Source organism: Rhodotorula paludigena (assembly GCF_050403205.1).
Source record: "Rhodotorula paludigena JCM10292 DNA, Rt_paludigena_JCM10292v1_ctg40, whole genome shotgun sequence".
Lineage (NCBI taxonomy): Eukaryota > Fungi > Basidiomycota > Microbotryomycetes > Sporidiobolales > Sporidiobolaceae > Rhodotorula > Rhodotorula paludigena.
The window spans coordinates 43,972-63,971 of record NW_027481418.1 but is presented as its reverse complement, the minus strand read 5'-3'; the positions used below and the strand labels follow the sequence as shown (position 1 = coordinate 63,971).

Here is a 20,000-nt window from a genome sequence, read left to right as displayed (position 1 = left end):
CCGATTCGAGACTCAACCGGACCCCTGCAGCCCCTTGCACCTCCCCTTCGCGCTCCCCGACCCGTCCCCCCGCCATGCCGTCCGACTCTCTCGCGCCGCCGCAGCGCTCCGGGTCGATCAAGCGCACGCCCTCGGACCTCAGCAAGGAGCTCGCCGCCCAGGACCTCCCCGAGCCAGAGTACCTCCGCGAGCGCCGCGCGCGCGACGACGAGCAGCGCAAGTTGGACGAGAAGGACCGCAAGCTCGAGAGCCTCGAGGGCGAGGAGCCCGAGGGTGAGTGTCCGCCGCTGCATCTTGCTCGGTGATGCTCAGGCTTGCTGCCGTCGCCGGGGAGGGGCTCGTGCTGGTGCGAGATTGCGGGTCGGCAGACGGGATGAAGCAGGACATGCACATCACGGAGGGCATGCACGGCTCCTTGCTGTCGCCAAACACACACGAGCGTGCACAAAAGCCTGCCGCTGCTTCTGGTCTCGGTCCGCTCCGACCATACTGACAACTGCCTCCTCCCCTTCCTCAACCCCTTGCGCAGCACTCGTCATGACTCACCGCCGCCGCCAGTCCGAGAAGGCGCAGGAGGCCATGGCAGAGGCCCTCTCGACCCTCGAGCTCGGCATGCCCGAGCGCATCGCCCGCGCTAACGCCCGTGCCGACGGCGCAAAGACGCCCATCCCGCCGTGCGTCGCACTTTCGCTTGCATTAGCTGCACCACCCGCTGATCTGCCTGCTTCCGACCTGCAGCGTGCAGACTGAGGGCCAGGTCTCGGTCCCGTCAACGCCGTCGCTCGAGGAGCCGCCCGCGGTCGCGACGTCGAGCGGTGCGGCAGCGCAGGTGGTCACGCCGTGGGATGTGCAGGGCGCTGTTGTCGAGGGTGTCCAGGTCCGTCAGACTTGAGCTTGCTCGGTCAGAATGCTAGGCGGAGGGGCACGATTGGACACCCTACCTTCTCCTTCCCGCCCGCTCGACCTCTCTCGCCAAACGTCTGCCCTCTGCATCCCCTTCCCATCGCCTCGCCTTCCACATCTCGCCACCTCTCGTCATCATCGCCGTCGTCGTTTCTGTCGTGCCCTTTCGTACAAGCCTCCTCCGTCTAGCGAGGCAATTCAGTGTTTGTCATTCCCTCCTTCTGACTCTCGTGCTTCCATCTCCGTTGCGGAACAGATGGCGATCGATTACAACCACCTTGTCGACCAGTTTGGCACGAAGCGCATCGACGACGAGCTCTTGGAGCGATTCGAGCGGTTGACGGGCCGCAAGCCCCATCTCCTCCTCCGCCGAGGGACCTTCTTCTCGCACCGGTGCGTCGGAAAATCAAGCCCGTAAGGCGGCTTATCCCTGTAGACCTGCGTGCTGACTCCTCGGCCCACCTCGACGAGCACAGCGAGCTCAACCTGATCCTCGACCGTTACGAGCAGAAGAAGCCGTTCTACCTCTACACTGGCCGCGGCCCGTCGAGCGGCTCAATGCACCTCGGTCACCAAATCCCCTTCATCTTCACCCAGTGGCTCCAGGACGTGTTTGACTGCCCCTTGGTCATCCAGCTCACCGGTGCGTGCCGCACTCGCTCTCCTGGGCCAGCAACCGCCTCACGAGCGGTGCTGATGAGGTGATGAAAAGTGTGCCGTACTGAAAGAGTCTGATTCGCAGACGATGAAAAGTTCCTCTTCAAGCCGACGCTCAAGCTCGAGCAGGTCCACGACTTTGCGTACCAGAACGCCAAGGACATCATTGCTTGCGGGTTCAAGCTCGAGAAGACGTTCATCTTTTCCGACCTCGACTTTGTCGGGTGAGTCGCGCGTCAGAAGCGGGACGATGCGGAAGGGCTTATTCCCGCACACTCGCCCTAACTCCGTCCATTCAGAGAGCCTGACTCACACGGACTCACGTTCGCAGCGGCCCCTTCTACCACAACGTCGTGCGCATCTCCCGCCTCATCACCGCCCGCCAGAGTCAGCAGACGTTCGGCTTCAAGCTCGAGTGAGTTGCGCAGGTGGGAAGTCTGTTTCGAGCGATGCTGACTCATTTTTCGCAGCGACAACATCGGCAAGTGGCACTTTGTCGCGATCCAGGCGACCCCGTCCTTCTCGAACTCGTTCCCGCAAATCTTTGGCGACAAGAGCGACATCCCCTGCCTGATCCCCTGCGCCATCGACCAGGACCCGTACTTCCGCCTGACGCGCGAGTGCGCGCAGCGCCTCAAGTACAAGAAGCCGGCGCTCATCCACGCCAAGTTCATCCCGTCGCTCCTCGGCGCGCAGAGCAAGATGAGCGCGTCGGCGGCAGAGACGTCGATCTACATGACCGACACGGCAAAGGAGATCAAGAACAAGATCAACAAGTACGCGTTCTCCGGTGGGCAGACGACGGTCGAGGAGCACCGCGAGAAGGGCGGCGACCCCGACGTCGACGTCAGCTTCCAGTACCTCACCTTCTTCCTCGACGACGACGCCGAGGTTGCGCAGATTGCCCAGGTGCGTTGCCGAGCTTGACTGAGCCATTGACAGTCTCTCGAGACCCGCACGCTGACTTCCAACCCGGCGCACGCGCAGGACTACCGCTCGGGGAAGCTCCTCACTGGCGAGCTCAAGCAGAAGACCATCTCGCTCCTCCAGGAATTTGTCAAAGCCTTCCAGGACGTGCGTACCTTTGGCCTTCCGTCCCCCCTTTTGCACTGCTGACGGCAGTTGCGTGTCGCAGCGCCGTGCGGCCGTCACGGACGACCTCGTCAAGTCTTTCATGGACGGCTCGCGCAAGATCGACCCGACGCTGCGGTACGGACCGGGGTGCACGGGCGAGAAGCCCAAGAAGGAGCAGCCCAAGGCGTGAGGAAGGCGTGTCGGGCATCCTGTACTACGAGTGTGTTTCCTAGATCGCGCAACGAGACCCCTTCGCAGTCCTTCCGCAAGAGCCTGAGCCTCGCGTCGATTGCGCGTGTGATGAGAGACGCCAGCATGATGTCACATACAGCACAAGGGGGAGAGCACGACAAGGGGGTAAACCTACGAACCAGAAATCCGACCGTCTCCAACCCCGCCTCACATCCGGCTCTTCGACCGAGACGCATACGTGCGCAGCTGGCCCATAACCTTGCCCGGCGGCGAACCCATGACGAGGTTCGAGATGGCCCTGCGCGCCGTCGCGATGTTGCCGTACGTGCCGAGGATCGAGATCTTCTGGTCGGCGAGGACGATGCGCGTGCGGGACGCGTTCTCGATGAGATGCCGCATCTTGCCCTCGTATCCTGCGAGACGACCGATGGCACGCGAGAGGTGGTCGCCGTGCAGCATCTTGATGTCCTTGATCTCGAACGATTCCTGTGCGTGAGGGTCGTTAGCAGTGGTCTCCGAGTGTGCACACAGTACTGGACGTACGACGTAGATCTCCTCGAGACGGAGCATGGCAATTGCGTCCTCGACAGCAAAGCCCATGCAGTAGGCGGAAAGGAAATCGGCAGCGCGCGTGAGGGAGGAAGGGTGAGGGGTGTGCTTCGAGGTCTGCGGGACAACGTCGTCAGTCCTCGCGGTCCAGCAGCCACCTCTGTGCATAGGAAACGCACCTTCATCTCGACCTGACGCTTGTGGACATTCATGCGGACCTGGAGACCGCACTCCTCGACGAGAGGAGTGTAGATCTTGATCCAGTCGCGCTTTAGCGGCGTCATCCGGTGCGGCGGAATGCCAATCTTGCGCTTCTGCGTCAAGCCTGCTTGCCCGTGGTTCTTGACGGGCGCAAAGGAGAGCGAGTTCGGGTCGGACGAGGAAGAGGCGGCGGCGGATGCTTCGAGCTGGGCGATGGGCGTGCGCACGACGGGCGTCGGCAGCTGCGACGGGTCGATCATGACGGCGTCGTCTTCGTCGTCTGCCCCTGCGTCGCCCTCGTCCATCGCTGCGTCCGCGTCTCCCGCCGCTGCCGCCCCGCCGAGAGCCCTCTTCGGCTCGACACCCGCATCGAGCGGCTCGCGCTCGAACTCGTCGTCCATGAAGTCGTCGTCGGCCTGCCCAGGCTGTGTCGAGAGGAGGTGGGGCTCTGCGCCGCGCGCACTCGCCTTGCCCTTGCCCTTTGCCTTGACGGCGGCCGTCGTCGACGAGGTCGTCGGGCGCGAGGCAGCCTGCCGCGCGAGCTTCTTCGACTTGGCCGTGGCGGCCGATGCAGGCAGGAATCCGTCGCTCGACATGGCTTGCAAGTCTGCTTGGTGCGAAGCGCGACGAGGTGGAGCGTCGAGATGGAGGCAAAGCTCGGGCGGGGGCGGTGCACCCTCCCGGCTCGCTCGCATGTACCTCTCTTTCAGACTCCGTCTCTGAGTACTGCAGCTTTCTTTCCCAAACTTCTGGCCTGGCCGGAGCAAACAAAGCGGTCGGGAGGGTGCGATTCATTGCAACAGGGGGAGACTGGGAGATGATGAGAGTACGACAGCGAAGGGGAGCGGGCGGGTTGAGAGGGCCGAGCGAGACGGAGCCTACGCCCCAAGCGGAAAGTCCTAAGGGCGAGGGACAAGAGCCTGCGCGCGACAGTTTGTCAGTACCCCGTGCTTGCATCGCTCGGCGGGAGCAAACGACGGGATTATGGGGCAAACAAGGGGCGACGCACGACGGGTAAGAGCCAAGTTGCGGCGAGAACGACGCCGTGACCTGCAGGATTAAGTTTCTGCAAGGATCAGCGAAATAGCCGGCAACTGCTCGACAGACCTGCTCAAACGGCTCGAAAAGGCGGGCACGCACCTCGGTTCTGCGCCTTGATCGCCGACCACTCCATGTCGCAGTAGGACGAGATATAGCGCACAAAGGGCGCCAATTCGGGTGCACCTGCGGGAGCAAAGGATCCATGAAAGTCGGCTCGACGCGGAGCCCGCTGCAGACCGACTTTGAATGCAGAGAGCGTGCAGACGACAATGAAGCAAGGACACTCACCACCGGCTAGGACAAAAGCCTGCAAGAAGGTGAAGAAAGACGACTGGACGGACGCAACGGACGAGAGGGTCCGCAACGTCGGCGGCGGAAGCGCGAGCTCGAAGCCCCACCAGTCTGTGCGGTCGGTCAGACAGAATCAGCATACGACGATTGAGAGAAGCACGACGACGCGCACAGATGAAGACGCTGACTCGGTCGAGCGGCGGCGTGAAGCCTCCGTCCCGCGCGCCGCTCTTCTCGACCAACATGCCCGTGACGTTCGCCAGCAAGTCGAACGCGCCGCTTCGTGCCGCAGCAAGACCGCCGAGTGCGCCGGGCGATACTGCAGGGAATGGGGTCGCGAGAGCCGTCAGGGGCAAAGCAGGTCTGCTAGCGACGGGCGGTACGACCGCGGGCTTGGCCGTGGGTCCGTCGGCGGAAGTCTGGAGAGGAGGGAGCGCGTAGCCACGCGAGACCTTGCGATGCGGCTGCGAGTCGGCTTTCTCGCCTTCCGCGAAGGATGCGTCTCCGATGCCGTTCTCGTCGAGGGGGACGTCCATGCGCTTCAGGTCGCGCACGATCGCGCGTGCCTTGTCCTGCGGTACCAAGAGGTCAGGTGGGTACGATTCTGGTGCAAGGACTCGACGCACCGCGTTGACGAGGTCCGCCTTGAGCTTCTTGAGCGCTTTGGGCTTGACATTCGGGACGGGCCTGCACTCGTCGCAGTTCTGGCGCGCCCTCGTCCCTTTGACCTTGATCTGCGATAATTGCGGTTCTGAAAAGTTGACGAGCGAGACGACGCTGTCCATCGGAGGAGGGGAAGCATGGCGAGTCGAGGGGGACTGTCGGGGTCTCGCGCGCGGAAGTGGGAGTGCCGCGAGGCGCTGTTGTGCCTTGGACGGCGGGGAAGAAGGTGGTATGGAGCCCGTGATCAAGGCGAACAGCACGCGAGCCTGGTGTCCGACCGGTCGCTCGTCCACGGCGTGGCCTGGAAGCGGTGGTGCGCGTGAAAGGGAGCGGCGCAGACCGTCGAGAGAGAAGCGCGCGGGTCTCGGTACGCTTGTTGGTGCGACGCCTTCCGCCGGATCAAGGGGACCAGTCCCATGCTCGTCATCGCGTTTGGATGCAGCAGCAGAAGCGAGGAGAGGAGGACTTGCAGCAGCGGAAGCTGCAAGCTCGGCCATCGCGCGCTGCGCAGCCTCTGACGTGCACGCACGAGCAGGACGCAGGGAGCAGAATGAAGCAGAGCAAGCAAGGGGTTCGTGCGCCCCGCCGCATTCCGGGAGCCGAACGCGGGTGAGGAGAGGAGACAGCACGATCCTGCCATCGTCACCTCTGAGCGGGAGTGGCACTGCTGGTGCTCTGAGCCCAGTGGTCGCCAGTAGAGACACGGGGAGGCGGTCACTAGCCTTGCAGCGCGCGCCCAGCGCTCGACAGACGACCTCGTCCCGGAGGAGAACCACGACGACTTGTTCTCTCCCTGCAGGACGTTGGGGGGCGAGGTGTCGCGCCAGACACGCTCGTGCAACAGGCTGTCCACCATCGCTGTCGACGTCGAGCGGTCCTGAAGGCGCTGAAGGGCGGCTAACGGCGATGCAGACTCCCGCTGCAGGTTCGCTGTGCACCGCAGACGCTTGATTCGCTGCTCGTCTGGCAGCTCGTGCCGACGAGCGCACGCACACTAGCGTCCCCGCTCGAACGGCGAGTGCGTATGTGGGACAGCGCAGTCACTCTGTGCGGCGGAGACCACACTTCAGCTTCGACTCGCTTCGTGCATGAGCACAATTGTCTGCGGCGTGCTTTTCTACGACGGAATCGCGTGTAAACTCTGTTTATCCAGCTGTGAACTGCGCTGTTGACGAGCGGGACGGCTCTCGCGACGTGACGCGGCGTGGCTGGCCCTTCTGGCCCCGGAGTCAGCCGGCACACCTGCTTGTCTGGGAGATTGTCATCTGCACTGGACCGAGATGCCCGCGGTCCTTTCCGCTTCGGGCAGGTACACCTCTGCCCGGCCGACGATGGGGCGCCTTTCACACGCTCGCACAGCCCGAGGCGATCCATCGACAGAGAGCGCTGCTCGCGCTCGCTTGGCTCGCTCGGACGTGCTGCCGCAGCGTCAGCTTGCACCTGGCCCAACACGCGCGCAGCGTCGGTGTCCTTGCGCCGGGTGGACCGACCGCCGAGCCCAGCATCACCTCGAGCGAGCGTCTTGCTCGACTCGTTGCGCCGCTTGACGTGTACGAGGCGCCTGGAGGGAACGCTCCAGTTCATAGGAAGCCGGCGACGGACGATCAGGGCGTGAGCGCGCTTCGGAATCGCTCGACCTTCCTGCGGTGGACTCGGAACCCTCTCGCCTTGCACGCCTGCGTGTGCAACCTTTTTCTCGTCGGGCCCCCGACCTGCCTGGTCGGTGCATCGCTCCAGTTCTCACGGCCCTTGCTCCGCGCCGTCCGTTGAAGGTCGCGCGCTTGCCTCGTCCCAAACGGGACTACCCGCCTCGCCGACTCCATCCCGACGTCGATCACCCAGCCCGACCAGGCAAGGAGCATACCCGTGTGCAGAAGAGGAAGGCGGACAGTTGACGAGGGTCGAGGCGGCGCCAGCGTCTTTCGCGTCGCGCACACCTTCCTCTTTCCCGTCAGCTCTCTGCCAGGCGACACCTTCCCTCCCTCCCAGATTGCCTTGTTTTGGGAGGTACACTCCCCAGTCTGCCGACGCGCTCGACCACCACCTATCAGCTCTGGCAACCGGCCATGGAACCGTCCGCAACATCGTCGTCCGCGTCGCCCGCACCGCCAGCAGGAGGCCCATCGCAACCGTTCCTCTCGCATCCGCAGCAGCAGTCGTCTGCTGGGCCCGACTCGCACTTCCAGCAGCCTCACCTCCCATCGCCAGGCGACATCTCGCCCGGCCTTGCGCCCGCCCCGCTGCCGGGCACCGCCGCGCCGACCTCGCTCCTCCCCGCCCATTCCATCGGGTCCGACCCGACTTCGAGCGCGTCGCCCGCTTCGAGCCAGCAGCAACCGCAGCGCCAGACGCGCAGCAGCGCGAAGGGCGCGGATGGAGGACCCGCCGGAGGGAGCGCGCCGACGCTCGTCGCGTTTGACCCGAACGCGGATGGCGGGTCGGACGACGACGACGATGCGGAGGAGGGCGCTTCGCCCAAGAAGAAGGCGCGCAAGGCGTCCAGTCGTTCGGCCGTGGCTGGCGCTGGCGCGTCGGGGAGTGCGGCCGGGAGCGGCGCAGAGGGGGCTGGTGGAGCGGCCGATGACGACAAGGCACGGAGGAAGATCGAAATCGAGTACATCCAGAAGAAGGAGAAGCGGCACATCACTTTTTCCAAGCGCAAGGCGGGAATCATGAAGAAGGTTGGTTTGTCGTCCGCGGGCCCAATGCTCGGCAACGCGCTGACCTTCGCTCCGCCCGCGCAGGCCTACGAGCTTGCGACGCTCACGGGGACGCAGGTGCTGCTGCTCGTCGTGTCGGAGACGGGAATTGTGCGTCGTCTGCTCGACGGCTCGATAGGGCGAAAGTTGACCTCGTCGCACGTCTCGCAGGTCTACACCTTTACGACAACCAAGTTCCAGCCGCTCGTGGGTGCCAACCCAGACGGCACGCCGAGCGACGGCCAGCGGCTGATCCAGCGGTGCTTGGTACGTTAGCGAGCCTTCCTGAGTCGCTCGAGACCGCGACCTTCCTAACACGCTCACTAAAATACGATCACCATCTCGCAGGCTGGCGACCCCGACGAAGAGAAGAACTCGGACTACATCTCGCCGCCGCCCGACGGGCCGCTGCTTCCACTCCCACCGTCGGCGCAGAAGCGGCCGTTCGAGGCCAACTCGCAGCAGCATGGCGGGCAGATTGCCCTGCGGACGAAGCAGCAGCGGCCGCGCAACAAGGCCCGTCCCGCGCCCATCGTCCCGCCTGCGCCGTCGGGCGGGCAGTCGTCCCTCCCGACGCCTGGAATCCACGCGACGATGGACCAGATGCAGGGGCAGCCGGTCCCGCCGTCGCCGCATCGGGTGCACCCGCTCAACCCCGCGCCGCCTGGCTCGCTCGGCAACTACCCGCCGAGCCCGGGTTATGCACCGAGACACCCGCAGGACGGAGGAGAGCTGCCGAGCCCGATGCGCCCCGGAAGGGATTATGGCGAGATGATGGATCGCGCCAATGTCAACGGGCAATACGGCCCGCCACCGTCGTATCCGCCACCGCCTGCACTGGGCTACACTCATCAGATGGTACGCGCTCACATTACCTCATGGGGTTCTTGATGACGAGACTAAACACGACTTGACCTTAGCAGCCCAACCGCCCTCCTCATCCGCTCGATCCGTACCCTCATCCGCACATGCATTCGCACGGTTCACCTTCCTCGTCGCCCCGACAAGCGCGGCACCTGCCGCCTCCGCCCCCGCACGGCCACTACGCCTCGTCTGCGCCGCGCTCGCTCGGGCCCGACCCGTACGGGAGCGACGCGCACGCGCACGCGCACTACGGCGGGCCTCCCAGCCATCAGCCCACTGTGTCCGCGGGCGGCGAGGACCTGCACATGCTCTCGCCGCAGCATCAGCACCTCCCGCCGCCGCCGCCGCACCTGTCGCACGCACTCGCGACGAGTGGGCCGCCGCCGCCCGGGTTGCCGCAGCCGCCGCCCGAGCTGTACTTGCAGCATGCGCATCCGCATCAGGGGGACGGGTACGACGGGCAGGATACGTACATGAGGCGGTAGACTTGCCGGGGAGGAGGAGGAGGGGAGTTGTCGATAGACACGCATGCTCGCAGCAAAGCACAGTTTACATATCGCTAGTACACTCGCGCTGCATGAAGCAGAGCTCGACTGGGCGCGACTTGTTCCGGGCAACAGGAATCAGGTCGCGTGAACCCGCGCGGAAGCGAGGCTGAGGAGGAGCGCCGGACGGGGTACTCGGGCACGTCTGCGCCCCAGCGCCAGTCATGGGGGTTGTCGGCGCGTCGAGGAGCGTGCGGCAGGCCAGGATGTATGCGCGGCTTAACTGATTTCGTGCGAATCTCGCTTTGGTGTCGCGAGCGCGTCGGGGCGGTGCTCGCTGCTTGCGCTCTCTCTTGCTCTTTCTCTCGACTCGCTTGCTCCGGTCAGGATGCACGCAGTATCCCGTCGTCTCCTGCACGGCTCGGCCCGCCCGCTGGCCCGCCTCATCGACTCGAGCGTCTCTGTCGCGCCAGAGTACGGCCGCACGACGCCTCCCGAGCCCCCGACGCAGCCCTTCCCGACGCCGGTGCACCGCCCGCCGCGCCCGCCGCTCCCTGCCACGCACAAGGGCCCCGTCCGGCCAGGCAGTGCCACCGTGCACGAGGCTGCCGCCGCACCCGCCCCGCCGCCACCCCCCACTCGCGGCCCGATTCGGCCTGGCGCACCGATAACGCCAGCAGCGCCCTCGACAATCGCTCAGACGCCCGCGCAGGACGAGCACGAGCGCGCAGTCTCGTTCGACCTCTTTCTCCTGCGCACACTCGCGCAGCTCTCGGAGCGCAACGCGAGCGCTGCGACGCGGCCTGACGAGCGGCGCGAGTGGGCCGACTTGGAGTCGCTCCTACGCCAGCAGCGGGAGCGCGAGGGTCACGTTGCAGAGGACGTCACGCTCGAGTACGAGTCGACTCCGGGGCCGGCGAGGAGGATTCGCGTTGATGGAAGGAGCGGCGTAGAGCAGCCGGTACCGGCGGCAGGCGGCGCAGAGATGCAGGATGGCGTCGTGGTTGTCGCGCACGTCCTCGGCGGCGCAGACACGCGAGTCAGCATCTGCTCGGGCTTCGCGGTGGGCAAGGCGAGCGGTGAAGAAGGGCAGCTTATCTGCAGCTGCGCGCACACGCTCGAGTCGGTGCGTCCCGCTTCCCCCCCCCCCCTCTTACTCTTTTGCTTGTCTCCTTAGCTGAGAGTGTCTCTGATCTCACTTCAATACACGCAGATGCGGCAGTACCTACGACCGTCGAGCTCCGCCGTCCCGTCCGCCACTTTCGTGCTCGCCTCGTCCGGACACGTCTACACCGTCTCGTCGCTCACGTCGTCGCTCTCCGAGTCGGATCTGCTCCTACTCCGCCTCTCTCCGACGCCCATCAACCCGTCGGCGACCCCGATCCTCCCGCTGCGCACGCTCCCAATCAACCCGTACCCCCCGCCGCCGTCTGCGCGCGTCTCGGTGCACCGGTACCTGAACCCGCTCTCGCGGCTGCGGCGCAAGCTGCAGCGGCTACCCGAGCGCGAGTGGGACGAGGGCCGCGTCGCCGAGTACAAGGACGCGATCGGGCGCACGGCAGAGGTCGGCACGTACGACCACCTCGCAGCCATGTGGCTCAGCTGCTGCCCGACGCCCGGGAGCAGCGGCGGACCGGTCGTCGACCAGGAGACGGGCAGCGTCGTCGGCATCACTCGCGGTGAGTCGCTCGCACCATGCCATCCGGCACAGTCACTACTGTAGCGGATCCAGCTTGCCGGAGTCACTCGATGCTGACGCATGCTCCCTTTCTGTCGCGCAGGCTCGACGCATCAGCACGGCGAGCGGCAGCGATACGGTTTTGCGACGCCGGCCGAGCGCCTCTTTGAGCTGTTCCGCCTGCCCGGGTTCAAGACGACGGCCGAGCGGCATGCCGAGCGCGCGGCGCAGCAGGCGCGGGAGGAGGAGGAGACGGGCGAGACGAGGGCACGAGGGTCGCGCGCGCAGGGGCAGTGAGGGGCCGTTCGGAGGTCGGGGTTGGTTCGGTAGACTTGATGCGCCCGACGAGTCGGCGGCGCAGGCTCTGTTCCTTTTCTTCGGCTGTATCGTTGTACATATGTGTTCGCACACGAGTAAATATACCTCTCTGGCCTGAGGCCTTGTGGGTTGCTCAGACGAAGCAGAGATCGCCGTGTAGGTATACGGCCAGATCTGCCCGAAGGCGGACGCTAGCCTTTTTCGATCGACTGAAGCACAACAGGCTGACTATGATGCAGCTCAGAAATGCAGTACTGCAAAGCAGTAGTCAAGGTCTGCGGAGAGGACTCGTCGGCCTTCTCAACGAGTAAGCGGAGGTCGTGGCGATGGCATAGCTTGCTGGCAGGCAAGGTATATAGCGCTTCAGGGCAGCGCTGTCTACATACGAGGGCTTGTAGGTACGGCCCAAGCCTTTGCGCGTGGCCCGCGTGGACGCATCCCCGCATTCTGTCGTTTCGCGGTGATGCGAGTCCTTTCCTCTCGTTCTCTCTCGTCCTCGACTCTGCTCCGCGCCGAGACAGCCCGCAAGCACTGCCCGCCATGCCCTCCACGTCCTCCTGGTGTGTCTCAGCTGCTGCGCCCGCTGTCCCCGCCTCGATGCACCGCCTCATCACCCCGAGGCCGGGTCACGGCTCCGTCGCTCGCTCGAGGAGTGCGCGGCGCTGACACTGCCCGCACGCTGCCCACAGGAACGAGAACCTGCCTCTCAAGGTGCGCACGCCCTCCCAGGAACGAGGCAGAGGACCGCGTGCTGTCCCGGCTCGCGGGCACCACATGACGCCTTTGCTGCTGCGCCCGCGCTCGCCGCCTCGCTGCGCCCGCCAGAGCGACGACGACTGACCGAGAAAGCACACGACACACACAGATCGTCAACATCTTGACCTTCGTCTTCCTCTTTGGGAGCAACACGTACGGGTGCGTCGCCGCCGCTCAACTCGCTTCTTCTCGCAACCTCGCTCGCTCCGAAAGGCTGACGCGTCTTCTGCTCCCTTGTCGACAGGTCCCTCACCCCGTATGGTACCGGTCGCGACACGTACTTTACGCCCGAGGCGTGGGTCTTCTACACCTGGTCCGTCGCCCATCCTTTCTTTCGCGACATGACTGCTGAATGTGCCGTGGCTGACGCTGCTCCGCATCGACAGGACTATCATGTGAGTTATGCTACGTCGCTCGCGACTGCCTGGCCCTGCGAGAGCCCCCCTTCTCGCGCCAGTCTTTGTCTCCGTGACGCAGCCTGACTCCTCGAACTGCAGCGATGTCCTCCTCCTCGGCTACGTGATCTATCAGTTCTTCGACGGCTCGCACGAGGTCGTCCACGGCGTCGGCTGGCGCTTCCCGCTCGTCGGCATCCTCAACGCCATCTTTGTTCACGTCTTCGTGACGCGCCACTACATCGTCGCCTTCATCTTTGCGATCCTCGTCGCGTCGACCGTGAGCACGATCTACTACTCGCTCTCGGCGCACCTCCACGCCAAGTCGGCCGGCGACGCCCTCTTCGTCCACCTGCCCTTCTCGCTCTGGCACGCCTGGAGCATCGTCACCGTCTTCATCTCCGGCTTCGCCCTCTTCACCCACTCGCACAAGAACCACCCCTCGGTCATCAGCATCGTCCTCGTCGTCGCCGCCGAGGCCTTCCTCACGCTCACGGCCGTCGGCTACGCGCTCCGCTCGCGCGAGGGCGACGCCGCCGGCGCCGCCGTCCTCTTTGCCACGCTCGTCGGCATCTTCCAGCACCAGCACAACGACGTCATCCGCTACTGCGCCCTCGCCGGCGCCATCGTGTCGGGCGTCGCCATCGCCAAGTCGCTCTACTTCACCTTTGTCGCGCGCGACCGCGGCGTCTCGCTCGGCTCGGACGACGAGCGCCGCCCGCTCGTCGCGTAAGCGGCATGTTGGTGATCGCTGTGCCATCCTCTCCCGCTGCCCTCTCGCCTGTCCTGAGCGCCCAACCCACTCTCGGTTTGGCCACCCCTCCCCCGAACGAAACCCTATTCCCCTCCGTCGAGCCGCAGCACAAATACCGTCGGGCCTCGTCTCGTCTCCTGTCTCCTCCTCTCTTTCGTGCCTGTAGCTTGTTCCCCTCTCCCGACACCCCTTCTTGCATACTAGCTCTCCCTCACTTCGCCGTCCTTTCTTCCTCTTCCTCTTCTCCCGGACTCGTACGCCTCTCCACCCTCTGACGACGCCTGCTAGCACACTCCTGCAACGTAGTCTCTCCGTTTGCTCACGTCTACGCCGAGTCACTCACCAGGAATACGAGCCGCAACAACGAGCCGAGCAGGTCAGACAGGTCTGGGACAGGCGGTTGCAGGCACTGAGGGGTACGATGCGCGGACGAAGCGAGTGGATGTGAGTGGGGGTATCTGTACAGGCGAGGAGTGCGCGTGTGTCAATCCGCTCGACGGTAGAGCGGCTGAGGACGATGACGACGATGGCAGCGCGGGGTTTCGTTTTGCGCGAGGCACGAGGGAGGGGCGCGACGGATGTATGCGAGGTGGTACGGAAGGAGACAAGCAGGCGACGAAGACTGCCGGAGAACATCGAGACAGGCGGACAGATGGAATGGAGAAGGAAGGAAGGAGAGTGCGGCGCGAGGAGGAGGGTTCGTCTAGTCCAGGTCCATCGAGACGGCCTGGCTCTGGCGAGACGACTCCTTGAACTAGTATGGGTAGTGAGGGAAGGGGTCAGCATCGTCAGGCGATGACGGATGTTGAGGGGAGGCCGAAGCACCTCGTTCGACATCTTGCCAGTCGCGACCGTTCCGTCGATGAAGGCCTTGAAGTTGGGTGTCGTCGCTGTTCGTGAGCACAACGGAAGCATCACAGTCAGCAGCGTGCACAGACTGACGCAGGTGCAAGCGTCAACGAACCAGGCGACGCGAGGCGGTTGAGCACAGCGAGGCAGCGGACGGCGCTCTTCTGGAGCTCGAGCGTGCGCTCAGCCTCCTGCTTGACGGCGTTGTCCTTGAGCACGATTCCGAGCGTCTCGGTGAACGAGGGAACCGTCTCGTCGAGGCCTGCGCATCATTCGGCAGTCAGCTCCTTGCCTATAGCTTTGACGTTCGAGAAGGGAAACGCACGCTGCGCGACAGCCGTGGGTGCCATCTGCGCGAGCTTCATGAGCATAACGTAGCACAGCTTCTTGACCTCTTCCTCGTCGGCGAGACCGGCGATGACCCGGCCAAGGTACGCCTGTAGCTCGATCTGCTTGAAGCACGTGTCGAGCAGCGAGTGCATGCACTCGTAGGCGGTCTGCAGAGACGCCAATCAGCTGAGAGCAGAATAACGAGAAAGGACGGTTGGACGCACCTTGCGGATGTCGAGGCCGTCGTCGACCTTGTGCTTGAACGGACCCATCTCGACGATGCGAATCAGGCTCTGGTCAACCTCGGTCTGTGCGTACAGCTCGGGCACGAGCGTTTCGAGGTGGGTGCGGACGAGGTACGGCTTGTTGTGCGCGGCCGAGTTGAGCGACGAAAGCGCGAGGCGGCGCACGCCGAGGTCCGAGTCGTGCATGAGCTTGAAGAACTCGACGATGAGCGGCGCGAGGAGCTCGTCGTACGTCGTCGAGTCGTTCGTGAAGGTGAAGCGGAGCGCGGCAATGACGGTTGCGCGCGTGTGGCGCGAGTCGGACGAGAGGCGCGCCTGCAGCTGAGGGAGGTACTTTGCCGGGTTGATCACCGTGAGCTGGCCGAGGCAGTCTGCAGCAACGTTCCGCGTGCCCTCCTCCTGCGCCTCGCAGTTCTCGAACAGCGGCGTCCAGAGCGTGTCCGAGATGGACGCGAGCGCATCGGGCGACGAGTGGATGATGACCTGTGTAGGGCGACCGTCAGAACCGGCTTCGTCGCAGGCGAGAGGGCTTCCCGTACCTCCTTCAGCGCCTGCAGAGCAAGGTAGCGCTTCTTATCGTCCGACTGGATGAGCTGGAGGATGCTCGGCAGGAACGCTTCGGTGTTGCCGACGGCGATGTTGCCCGCCGCAAACGCAGCCGAGCGACGGACGTCCTCCGACTGCGACGAGAACTGCTCGATAATCTTGGCGAAGGTCGCCTGGTGCGGCGCGAGGTCGCTGAGAACGGGAAAGTCAGCGTCTCGAGCGGGTGAAATAGAGGCCGTCTGTACGCACACGATGCGCCCAACCTCGCCGAGCGTCAGAAGCGACAGGATGAGAGCGTTCGTCGTCGTCTTGATCGACTGCAGCGCATGGTGCCAGACGCAGAATCACGTCAGCGTTCCGACATGCAAAACGCCGCATCCGAACGAAAGCATGCGCGCGCACCTTGACGACCTTCTCCTGCTCCTTGACCACCTTCTCCGCCTCACCCTGCTGCTCCTTGACCACCGCGCCCACGCACCTCGCAACGACCGCAACGCTCGACACCTCGGCGTTCTGGCCCGCCTCGCTCAGCCGCCCGACAACGTCTCTCGCATCCGCTCCCGCGAGAACGAAGGCACCGAAGAAGCCAACGAGGCCGTCGACCGCCGGGCCGGCGGCTGCGCTGAGGAGCGGCGAGCGCACGAGGTCGAGCACGCGCGGGAGCGCAACCTCGTCGACCTGCTCGAGGGCGTCGGGGCCCGCGGCGGCGAGAACGTGCGCGAGCGTGTCGAGCGCGTGCGGGACGAGGTTGATGTCGCCCGCGGACGAGGCGTCGGCGCTCAGGAGCGGCGCGAGGTCGGCGAGGAGCGACTGGGTCGTCGCGGCGGGGAGGGCGGGGGACGGGGACGTCTGCGCGCGCGAGAGGAGTGCGTCGAGGGCGGAGAAGGCGGCGATCTTGAGCGGTCGGTGGACCTTGCGCAGGAGGGCCGAGACTTCGGCGAGGCAGTCTTGCGCCCACGAGTCGACTTCGGACGAGGAGCCGGGCTTGAGCGCCGGCGAGGAGGACCCGGCAACCTGCCCGACGACAGTGACAGCCGTGACGCGCTGCACCTCGTTCTTGAGGCGGTCGCGGAGGAACGAGAGCGCAGCGACGAGGTCGTTGGTCGAGAGCGAGTCGGCAGCGTGCGAGAGGAGGACACCGAGCGTCTGCATGCCCTTGCCCTTGACGTCCTCGTCTGCCTCCGTACCCGTCAACTTCGACATCGTCGCCTGGTAGAGCGACGCGAGGTAGGGTTGCACTTGCTGCGCAGAGAGCGCCGCGGACGAAACATTGACGGGGCGGAGAACGCGAACGAGAGCAGACGCGGTGCCGAATGCCTCGGCGGCAATCTTGTTGAAGCGCTCACTAATGGAGGCAGCGACGAGGGGAACGAGCTTGCCGAGCTCGTCGGCAAAGGTCTTGACGTGGTGGGTGCGGAAGAAGAGGGCGAGGAAGGCGAGCACCTCGATCTTGAGGCTCGTCGCAGCGCCCGAGAGACCGCTGTCGGACGTACGCAGTGCGACCTCGACGCGCTGCACGAGCGGCGAAATCTGGGTCTCAAGCCCGCCACCTTCGAGGACGGCGACGAGCTCGCGCAGGAGGACGAAGCCGGCCTGCCGCGTCGGGACTGCCTTTGCAATGCCGAGCTGCTTGACGATCGACTTGGAGATGGCGGGCGTCTGCGCCTGCAGCTGCGACAGCGGCGACTCCTCCGTGTCCATCTCGTCGTCGTCGTTGCGCTTGCGCTTGAGGTGGCTCCGCGGGCTCGCGCCGCCGTAGACTCCGGCGCCATTGTTGCTCGCCGCGGCGCTCGCCGGACGCACGACCGCCTTGGTCTGCTTGAGGAGCGTCGTGTACGTCGCCCAGACCTCAACGCGGACCGTCTCCTCGCGGTCGCCGAAGCGGGCGATGAGCGCCGGACTGACCGACTTGTAGAAGCTCGCGAGGAGGTCGGGCCGCGTCGAGATGCACGCCGACAAGAGCTTGGTCGCGCTCCTGCGCACCTTCCAGGACGTGTCGTCGTCGTCGTCGTAGTCCTCGTCGAACTCGTCGTCGTCCCCGAACGCATCATCCTCGTCGTCTGACGCGCCGGCCATCTCCTCGTCCTCGGCATCGTCGTCTCCTCCGGCGTAATTCGGGTCGTACTTGAGCAGCTCGGTAGCCTTGTCGACAATGCTGTTCAGGTGCGGGCCCGTCTCGGTGGGGCACTTGAGGACGAATGCCTCGAGGCACTGCAGGACGCCCTCCTTGCCCTCGTCGTCGTCCTTTTCGGCGCCCTTGAGAACGAGCGGGATGAGATCGCCCGCTTTGGAACCGATCTGCGATGGTGCCGAGCGCGCGAGAGCGCCCACAAGCGAGATGGACGTGCGGAGCTTATCGTCCGCAGCGGACTGGAGAGAGGGGAGGATGGTCGACTTGAGCAGCGCCGAGAAGACGTCGGTCGAGCCGGTAGTCGGGACAAGAGTGGCGATGGTCGAGACCGTGCGCTTGCGGACGGCGGCGCGGCCGTGCGCGAGAAGCGGGGTCGCAGCCTTGAGGACCGACTGCTGGAGGTTCGGGAGGGTGCGCACAGTCGACTCGAAGCGCGAGAGGATGTCGGAGATGAGGTCGAGCGAGTCGAGGACGAGTTCCGCCGACGAGTTAGGGTCGGACAGCTGCTTGACCACCTCGGGCGCGAGCTTGGTGCAGCAGGTCGTCGCGAGCGGGGAGCCGGGCTGGACCTCTGCGACGACCATCTTGAGTCCGAGCGAGGCGATATCGCGCACGCCCTCGTCCTGGCTCGCAGTGAACTGGACGAGGCGGTCGATGATAGTCTGGATGCGCGACGCGGCGACGTAGGGGACGAGAGTGGCGAGGCTGCAAGCGTACGGACAGCATAGTCAGCGCCATTGCTCTAAGGAGGAAGGCACTCGCGCCTGTTTGCGGGTGCACCGCCTCGACGCGAGGAAGAAGCGGGAGGAACAGCGCGCGAGTCGCCCTCCCGCCTGGCCAGCGTGCCGTGCCCAACCGAGGCAGCAGACTCACGTCTTGACTGCGACGCTCTTGACCTCGCCGTTGACGTCGGTGACGAGGCCCAGGACCTGGTCGATGAGCTGGTACTCTGTCGCGTCGTCGATCCCGAACCCAGGCTGGCGCGCCTCGGTGTTGAGGTCGTTCAGGGCCATGAAGCGGAGGTCTGCATCGGGGTTCTTGAGCTGCGTGGGCGTGGCACGGCGAGGTCGGGGCGAGGTGAGTGCGACTCTCGAGGTGGGGACGAGAAGACGGCACGAGCGCAGGACGCACCTTGGTCAGGAGCTGCTGCACCTGGTAGCTCGATTTCGCGGCCATCTTGGCTCGTAGAGTCTGCGCAGAGCCGCGGCCGACGACGAGTGCGGACGGCTCGAGCGGAACCACCGCCGCCGCCTCTTCGTCTCCGCCCGAATCTGCGCCGCCAGTCTAGAGTCCTGAGACTGTGCAAGCGCACTCTGTTGGAGCTTTTACCCCGAGTTTCTGCTTCTCGCCGTTCCCCGTTCGCGCCTGCTGTCCTGGACTTCGCCTCAACCCCCCACTTATCCGATCCTCCTCCGCTGTCTGCGCGCTGTTTCTGGCGCAGCGCTGCTCGACAGAGATACAGGGTGCCTGCTTCGAGAGCGCTGCGCGAGTTTGCGTGGCCCGGGGCTTTGTGGCTTGTTCCTCGGGCCTAGGATCGTTCCGCCTCGACGGCTCGCAATACTCGTGCAGTACCGTCTTCCAAGAGCGTGGCGCACTTCGATCACTAGGAGCACGCGGCGCGCAAGAGGCTGGCTAGGTTTTGCTGCGCTATCGGGTGGCGCTCGACATCTGGGTATAATTGGCTCCTCTCTCCTTTCCCGTCGCTCGACTCCTGTCTCTTCCGCGGATGATCCGCGAGCCCATGTCGTCCTCGAGATTGCTTCCTTCGCTCCTCATCCACCCTCGTCCTCTTGCTTGTCCTGGTCGTGCGGGTAGGGCTCAAATCGGCACGCCGGCATATGGCCCCTACCGAACGGGACAGGCAGCTGCTGATTAGTGCTTTGAGCGCTGTCAGATCCAAGGTCCAGTATGCGGACGGCCGTGAACCAGAATGGTTCGGTCACCCGACGGCCGTCACGAGCTGGAAAAGGGCCTGCAAGGCATACGATGGCTTAGTCGAGGCGTATTGCGCGGCAGGCGTCTCTCACCGGCAGCGCCTCCAGCAGAATCTCAGCTGCATCAATTATTGGATACAGCGTGGTGAACTCACACATGACAATCAGCTCGTGAGTTGCCTATACGAGCGGCAGCCGTGCAAGACTGACGTTTTGACCCTTTTGCAGCCGACGCCGGCTCTGGTGAAATCGTGGCTTGACCATCCCAATGAGCCGCGGTACATGACTTCGGAGGAGTACCTCGGAGCCCTGCGTGATGTGAGGTTGTCTGCTTCCTCATCTGGCTTTACACATTCACTGAAGGCCGAGGCGATGCCGAGCAGTTTCCCGTCACTCTTCGGAGGAGCCACTCGCCTGCACGAGACGCGTTACCCGCTGCTCCGGA

The 20,000-nt window shown here is 64.9% G+C and overlaps 7 protein-coding genes across 7 annotated transcripts; 4 read left to right on the top strand and 3 right to left on the bottom strand.

Moving 5' to 3' along the window:
* Positions 1-74: 74 nt before the first annotated feature.
* Positions 75-2,824, top strand: WRS1 (tryptophan--tRNA ligase WRS1; the record flags this gene model as incomplete). The annotated part of the gene is made up of 10 exons (XM_076650753.1): positions 75-273; positions 530-674; positions 739-877; positions 1,160-1,296; positions 1,380-1,546; positions 1,646-1,784; positions 1,892-1,975; positions 2,031-2,469; positions 2,548-2,634; positions 2,696-2,824. 10 exons carry the CDS (start codon positions 75-77, stop codon positions 2,822-2,824), a joined length of 1,665 nt encoding a protein of 554 aa, XP_076503682.1.
* Positions 2,825-3,033: 209 nt separating this feature from the next.
* PNO1 (Pno1p) lies at positions 3,034-4,172 on the bottom strand (the record flags this gene model as incomplete). Its single annotated transcript, XM_076650752.1, has 3 exons — positions 3,034-3,312; positions 3,370-3,492; positions 3,555-4,172. The coding sequence occupies 3 exons, from the start codon at positions 4,170-4,172 to the stop codon at positions 3,034-3,036; spliced, it is 1,020 nt and encodes a 339-aa protein (XP_076503681.1).
* A 303-nt stretch (positions 4,173-4,475) lies between these two features.
* Positions 4,476-5,693, bottom strand: JCM10292_001577 (uncharacterized protein; the record flags this gene model as incomplete). The annotated part of the gene is made up of 7 exons (XM_076650751.1): positions 4,476-4,496; positions 4,586-4,626; positions 4,717-4,800; positions 4,906-5,019; positions 5,081-5,227; positions 5,276-5,480; positions 5,535-5,693. 7 exons carry the CDS (start codon positions 5,691-5,693, stop codon positions 4,476-4,478), a joined length of 771 nt encoding a protein of 256 aa, XP_076503680.1.
* A 1,944-nt stretch (positions 5,694-7,637) lies between these two features.
* Positions 7,638-9,619, top strand: JCM10292_001576 (uncharacterized protein; the record flags this gene model as incomplete). The annotated part of the gene is made up of 5 exons (XM_076650750.1): positions 7,638-8,252; positions 8,316-8,381; positions 8,442-8,537; positions 8,619-9,128; positions 9,191-9,619. 5 exons carry the CDS (start codon positions 7,638-7,640, stop codon positions 9,617-9,619), a joined length of 1,716 nt encoding a protein of 571 aa, XP_076503679.1.
* Positions 9,620-10,007: 388 nt separating this feature from the next.
* JCM10292_001575 (uncharacterized protein) lies at positions 10,008-11,594 on the top strand (the record flags this gene model as incomplete). The annotated part of the gene is made up of 3 exons (XM_076650749.1): positions 10,008-10,745; positions 10,833-11,298; positions 11,401-11,594. 3 exons carry the CDS (start codon positions 10,008-10,010, stop codon positions 11,592-11,594), a joined length of 1,398 nt encoding a protein of 465 aa, XP_076503678.1.
* Positions 11,595-12,155: 561 nt separating this feature from the next.
* JCM10292_001574 (uncharacterized protein) lies at positions 12,156-13,499 on the top strand (the record flags this gene model as incomplete). The annotated part of the gene is made up of 6 exons (XM_076650748.1): positions 12,156-12,175; positions 12,305-12,326; positions 12,481-12,530; positions 12,616-12,684; positions 12,758-12,766; positions 12,869-13,499. 6 exons carry the CDS (start codon positions 12,156-12,158, stop codon positions 13,497-13,499), a joined length of 801 nt encoding a protein of 266 aa, XP_076503677.1.
* A 724-nt stretch (positions 13,500-14,223) lies between these two features.
* On the bottom strand, positions 14,224-18,797 carry JCM10292_001573 (TIP120 domain-containing protein; the record flags this gene model as incomplete). The annotated part of the gene is made up of 10 exons (XM_076650747.1): positions 14,224-14,274; positions 14,346-14,410; positions 14,485-14,631; positions 14,695-14,866; positions 14,924-15,427; positions 15,484-15,682; positions 15,740-15,807; positions 15,893-18,326; positions 18,495-18,664; positions 18,753-18,797. The coding sequence occupies 10 exons, from the start codon at positions 18,795-18,797 to the stop codon at positions 14,224-14,226; spliced, it is 3,855 nt and encodes a 1,284-aa protein (XP_076503676.1).
* Positions 18,798-20,000: the final 1,203 nt, after the last annotated feature.